Source organism: Colobus angolensis, unplaced genomic scaffold (genome assembly GCF_000951035.1).
Source record: "Colobus angolensis palliatus isolate OR3802 unplaced genomic scaffold, Cang.pa_1.0 Scaffold39, whole genome shotgun sequence".
NCBI lineage: Eukaryota > Metazoa > Chordata > Mammalia > Primates > Cercopithecidae > Colobus > Colobus angolensis.
In genome coordinates, this window is record NW_012117265.1 from 2,963,827 (window position 1) to 2,970,248 (window position 6,422).

The 6,422-nt window shown below is 56.5% G+C and overlaps 1 protein-coding gene across 1 annotated transcript in view; it reads right to left on the reverse strand.

Moving 5' to 3' along the window:
- Positions 1-3,663, reverse strand: part of PDE4A (phosphodiesterase 4A, cAMP-specific) — a 63,628-nt gene extending 59,965 nt beyond the window's left edge. The window contains exons 1-3 of the mRNA XM_011954850.1: positions 3,639-3,663; positions 3,446-3,552; positions 2,570-2,775 (exon numbers count right to left, since the gene is read on the reverse strand). Coding sequence (XP_011810240.1) covers positions 2,570-2,775; positions 3,446-3,493 — 254 coding nt within the window. The 5' untranslated portion in view covers positions 3,494-3,552; positions 3,639-3,663. The remainder of the gene's footprint in view (positions 1-2,569; positions 2,776-3,445; positions 3,553-3,638) is intronic.
- Positions 3,664-6,422: the final 2,759 nt, after the last annotated feature.

The following is a 6,422-nucleotide window of genomic DNA, read 5'->3' on the forward strand; positions in this document are numbered from 1 at the left end:
CGGCTGTCAGCGCCGCCCCACTCCTCCTCCGTCCGGGCCAGTGGGGGGCAGCTACCTAAGGAGGGGGGCCCTTCCCGCCCACGCAGATCCCCACTCCGGGGTGGGAGGGGGTGCTGAAACTCAGCTCTCTTCAAAGCACCCTGCTTGGCCGCGGCGCGCACGGGCACGAATGAGTTAAACGGTTAATCCGATCTGGAAGAAGACACCGGACTGGTTGCCAGAGTGTCAGTCAGTCGGTCCATCATGGTGAGGGCGGAGTCCGGTGCTGGCGTGTCCTCGCCGCTACCCCTGGCCGGGGGTAGTTTTTGAGGAGTGGTCCTGGTGCCACCGGCGCGGTGCCTGCAGCGGGCGGCGGCAGAGTGTGTGGGATCTCCTGTCTGTGCGTCGGAGGATAGTGATGGTGCGGGCCCGGGGCGGGATGTGCGCGCACGTGGCCTCTTCCAAGGGTTGTCTGTGTTTTCAGTGTTGGCTGGAAGTGTGTGTGCGCACGTGGTTGGCTGCTGTTGTCTGCCCGTTTCTCTGGATTTGGCCGTGTGTATAATTGTGTGTGTCTGTGGATGAAGGATGTGTGCGCACATGTGCTACCTATTTGGAGGATGTGCATCCCTACGTGGTCTTTTTTCAGGTGGCCTGGGGACTGTGAATGTGTTCTCAAGCGCTTGGATGCGTCTGTGGTCGGTGTGTGCTTGCGGAGTTGTGCACGCGATTCGGCCTCTGTCGTCTGGCTGTAGTGTCGGAGGGCGTCTATGTATGTTAGTGTGCGCGTGTACGTGTGCGTGCGTGTGTGTGTGGTCGGCCTGGGGCCTCTTTGGGGTGTTTCTGGGGTGTGTCCCATTGGTTCCCTTGCGGCTCCAGGAGGACACCCTATGGCGGATACCCCAGCTGCCCGCCCACCGCTCTATACATCGCTGCCTCTTCTAAAGCGCTTCTGCGGGAGGTAAACTGAGGAAGGTCCCGGGGAGCCGCGGAGCGCACCCCCGTGCCCTTTTCAGGCGAGTAAACAGGCGAGCCTCCTCCCTGCGGCCCCCGCCAGCAGAGCCCCCCTTCCGGCACCTAAATCGGGAGTCGCCGTGACTCACGCTCCCGCCTCCCCCAGCGCCGCGCCGAGCGAGCGAGCAGAGAGCGAGCGGGATCCGAGCGCGCCCCCATCCCCCTCAACCCTCCCCAAGGCTGGCTGCTGGGCGGGGGGAGTGCAAGCGCCCGCGTGTCCCACCCCCACCCCCAACGCCGATAAGAGCTTGAACGCGAAACTGCTCTGCTGCGCGACCTGGGGACCAGACCCCTGCCCCCGTGCGCCCCCTCTCACGGGCTCCCCAGGGCAGGCGATGCCGTCTGCCACCGCCCTCCCCCCGCGCCCTTCTCCTTATTTGAAAAAAAAAAAGACTGCCTGTCTTCAACCCCCACAGCCACTTTTCTCCCCGCCAGAGGGGGCTCCCGGGGTGGGCGAACGCCGAGCAAAAACCGCCCCCCCATCAGCAGCCGCGGGGTATCCAAAGGGCCAGAACTGTGTCCCCCACTTCTCTCAGGAACACCCCCCGCCATTACATACTCAAAACGGCTTCTAGGGAATTTGCAGGGGCTGCGAGTTCTCCCCAGATCATATATGAGAGTCCTGGGCTGGGCCAAATTCTTGGCAGGGGAAAGCTGTAACGTTGGTTAGAGATGGGGGGGGCGGCGGTGCGTAATGTGAGGTTGGTGGGGATGTCAGGCCACAGCTGGGGTTGCAGAAGAAGGAGGAAACGAGGAACGGTGATCTGAGCCGGGGGATAAACTGATCTGGACCTGAGGCTAGTGGGATGGGCGTGGGGAGGTATAATTAAGCAGCTCCAGGGGCGAGTGACAGTCACTTGCTCTCCCTGTCTGGAAATGAACCTTGGACCATGAGGGAAACAGAGACCCTGGAACTCTCCAATTGAGTAGATGGGGGTGGGGGTAGATTGGAGCTGCCGAGAGCGGTGACCAGAGGAGAGCATGGGGGCAGGGGCCGGCCAGAAGCCAGGACCAGCTCAGCTGTCTGACTTTCCAGCTCATTCTTGAGCCAAGAAGGGGATTGAGTACTTTGGGAAACTGGTTGGGTACCTGGAAGGTCCCCAGATGAGAACCAGCAAGAGGTGCTGTGTGAACCCAGAGCTCGCAGATATTTCTCACATCTCCCCAGGAGAAAGAAAAATGCCAGTCCAGACCCCTTCCAAGACTCCACCATCCCCTTCAAGGCGGAGAAGAAACCTGATCCTCCCAGCTGGGGACAGGAAAGCCAGTGCACAGCCGCCTGATCAACCTGCCCCAGCTCTGTGAATATGGGAGCATCTTGGGGGCTGGAGACATGACACCCCTTTCCTCAGTCCTGCCCCTTGCTGACTCAGGCAGCTGGAAAATGAAAGAAGGGTTTCCTAGAGCTTGCGAAGGGTGCCGTGGAGGAGGGGTGTCACAGCCCGCCACACTACAAGTTGCAGCTAGTTTTGCAAACGACAGGGAGCGTGGAGATCGGGAAGGGCTGGTGGCTGGACCTAGCCCAGTTGGCAATGTGCCTCCCCAACCCAACTCCCACTCTGCTCCCTCTCCTACCTACCTGTCGTTCTCCGCCCTGGTGATGGAAATCCGCGGTGGGATCCGCAGCGGCAGCGTGGTGGGCCGTGGCGGCAGAGGGACCCTAGGGTCCGAGGGCTCAGGCTGGGCCCAGCCCAGGCCAGGACCGGACGAGAGGCGGCGGCGAGGGCGACGCAGGTCGGCCCCCAGCATGTTGGCATGGCCGGATTCGGGGGTCTCCCTCGGCCTCTGGGGAGGGATAAAGTGGAATGGGGGCGTGGCCTGGCTGGGAAGCTCTGAGCCCCTCTCCCCAAGAACACCCCTACCTAGCTGTCTAAGGGAGTAGTTAATGGGGGTATAGGCTCCCCTTCACGTGTGAGCCACTCGCTGACCCCTCCCACAAAGGGTGCTCTACCATCTCTTAAGTCTGAGAGTGCCCCTTCTCAGCCATAATTTTTGTGGGGTCCCCTCTCGATGCCCCAGCCTTCGGGGTCTGTCACATCTAGACATTCTGTCTTAAGTGTGAGACCTCTCCAACACATCACCTTTTTAGGGTCTCTTCCCAACCTCCACATCTAAGAGGGCCCCTCTTGGTCTTAATGTCAATGCCCCCCTCCCCTCCCTCACATCTGAGACTCTCAAGACCTCACCACCCCTAGTGCCCCTTCCCACCTCCTCGCCAAAATCCTCTCCTCATTTGAGAAGCCTCTGCCTTCTGTCCCTGGGCCGGCTGAGAGCCTCTTAATCTGGGCAGCAGGAGAAAAATGGAATCAAGGAGTAAACTGAGGCACAAGGGGACCAAACTCCTCACAGCTTGGAGGTAGTGAAGCCACGTTCAGGAAATAGCCGTGGTCACTAGAGGGCGCTAGTCTCCCCAGGGGCGAAGCCCCGCCCCTATCCCAAGCGCCTCCTCTCGCACCTCGTCCCCGGTCCCTGCCACGGACAGGGCACTGCGACTCCTCTTCATCTCGCCAACCTAGCGCGCCGTTGGGGCTGCGGTGGCCATGTTGGCAGGGCCAGGGCCTCCTGCAAGACCAAGCCAAACGCATCTGCTATCAGTGCCCCGGGGCTCCCCCTGCCGGCCGGGCCTAGAGCCCGCCCCCGCGCCTTGCCTATTGCCCCTCCTGGGACGTGACGTCAGCGGGTGACTGACGCACCACCAATGGGTGACGTCGCCCGTCCGTTGCCAGGGCGACAGCTGACGCACGGCTGGGCTCCTGACAGCGTCAATGCCCGGGTTGGCCACTGGGGGGCCGAGAGCCTCCGGGCCCGGGTCGCCCCAGCCCCCACCCTTCCTCCCGCGGGGGCTTCCCCGGCTCGGGGATCCCGCAGAAAAAACTGGGAGCTCCCAGAGCTGGCCGCGTGCGGCGCGTGGTCCGAGCCGGGGGCCGGAGGAAGCGTCTCCTCCGAGCTGTTGGGCTTTTAAGCCTTAAACCCGAAATAGCTCCGATGTGCGGGGGCCGGGCGCGGAGAGACGCCGGCTTGGGCACAGATGGGGGACGCACAGGCAGAGGCGCGTGGAGACAGACAGGGACGTGTGGAAATAGAAACAGACAGACAGGGACACAGACGCCGTTCCCGAAGACGGGTGCGCTCTGCAGCCACCGATCCTTGTCTGAAAAGCTTGGGGGAGGGAGAGGCCGGCTTACTTTACCTTGGCACCCAGGCGCTGAAGATTGTTGCTGTTTGGCCATGGGTCAGTGTCTTAAACTCTGTGAGCCTCAGTTTCTCTTCTGTGAAATGGGATGATATTCTCTATAGGGTCCATGTGAAAATGAAATGAGATCAAATCATATTGAACAGAATAGTGTCTGGCATTCAGTAAATGTTTAATAAATGGTAACATCTGACCCTGTGGGAGCCTGTTAGAACTGGATTCACATCATGATCTTCCTCTACCCAGAGCCCTCAATGGCTCTTACCTCACTCAGAGGAAAAGTCAAAGTCCTCACGTGGCCCACACAGTCCTGCTAGATATGCCCAGTCACCTCCCTGCCCTCAGCTCCAGCCACACTGGTCTAGCTGTCTCTGGACACAGCAAGCATGCTGGTGCCTCAGGCCCTTTGCATTTCCAATTCTCTCCACCTGGAACTCTTCCCCCAAATATCGGCAGGTTGGCCAGGCCTGGTGGCTCAGGCCTGTAATCCCAGCACTATGGAAGACCAAAGCAGGTAGATCAGGAGTTCGAGACCAACCCGGCCAACACAGTGAAACCCCATCTCTACTAAAAATATAAAAATCAGCCGGGTGTGGTGGCGGGCGCCTGTAATTCCACCTACTCGTGAGGGTGAGGCAGGAGACTCGCTTGAGCCGGGGAGGCAGAGGTTGCAGTGAGCTGAGATCAGGCCACTGCACTCCAGCCTGGGCAACAGATCGAGACTACATCTCAAAAAAAAAAAAAAAATCTGTAGGTTCCTTACCTCTTTTAGGTCTTTGTTTACATCTCATCCTTTCAGGCATTTCTTTCTTTCTTACTCCACCCCCACTTAAAATTATAATACAACCTCCTAGGACTTCTGGTCCCCCTTTTCCTGCTCTTCCCCCTCATACCACACTATGTAATTTATGTATTACATTTATTGTCTGTGTCTCCTCACACTGGAATATTAATTGCAGGAGGGCACGAAACTTTAATTATGATATTAATAATAATGAAGTATTATTCATTACTATCTCCCAAGTGTCCTGAACAGAATCCGGAACATAATAGGCTTTTAATAACCTGTTCAATGTCAGGTTATTATTGAGAACCTGATAGTGTAATGTTCCTAACAGTTCTACTATGTACTAACTGGTTTGTCACCTACTTTGGTTCTTTTGTTTTTGTTTTTTAAATAGAGACTGGGGTCTCACTATGTTACCCAGGCTGGTCTCAAACTCCTGAGCTCAAACTAAAGCTCAAACTCAAAGTGCTGGAATTACAAGTGTGAGCCACCACACCCAGCCTAGTTCTTCTCTCTTTATTTTTAAATATTTATTTATTTATTTGAGACAGGGTCTCACTCTGTTGCCCAGGCTGGAGTGCAGTGGCACCATTGCACAGCTAGCTCACTGCAGCCTTGACCTCCCAGGCTCAAGCTATCCTCCCACCTCAGCCTCCAGAGTAGCAGCTGGTACTACAGGCACTTGCCATCATGCCTGGATAATTTTTATTTTTGTTCTTTTGTAGAGATGGGGTCTTGCCATGTTGTTCAGGCTAGTCTCAAATCCTGAGCTGAAGCGCTCCTTGTGCCTCAGCCTCCCAAAGTGCTGGGATTACAGGCACGAGCTACTACACCCAGTCTGGTTCTTATTTCTTTTTCTTGCCTTATTGCCTTAGCTAGCACTTCAGTTCAATGTAAATTAATGGAAATGAATGTAAACATCATTTCTTCAACCTAGCCTTTAGCACCTGGTGGGCCCTCAACAGACATATGTTGAACAAATGGATGAATGTATAAAGATAGCTTAAAGGTCACCTCCAGTTTTCAGCCAGACTGCTCCAGTCCATGTTCTGTGCCCCCACTGCAGGTTTTTCTACCCCCATTAAAGCACTCACCACTCTGATTGTAACCTGTATTCTCCAGCAAACAGAGCAAGAAATGATACCCATTCATTGTGGCCCCCAGCCTTGACCTCCTGGGCTAAAGCAATCCTCCCACCTCAGCCTCCTGAGTAGCTAGGATTACAGGCACCCACCACCACGCCCGGCTAATTTTTTGTATTATTAGTAGAGACAGGGTTTCACTATGTTGGTCTCAAATTCCTGACCTCATGATCCACCTGCCTCGGCCTCCCAAAGTGCTGGAATTACAGGTGTGAGCCACCACTCCTGGCCTTAATTTTTGTATTTTTTGTAGAGATGGAGTTTCACCATGTTGCCTAGGCTGGTCTGGAACTCCTGGGCTCAAGCAACC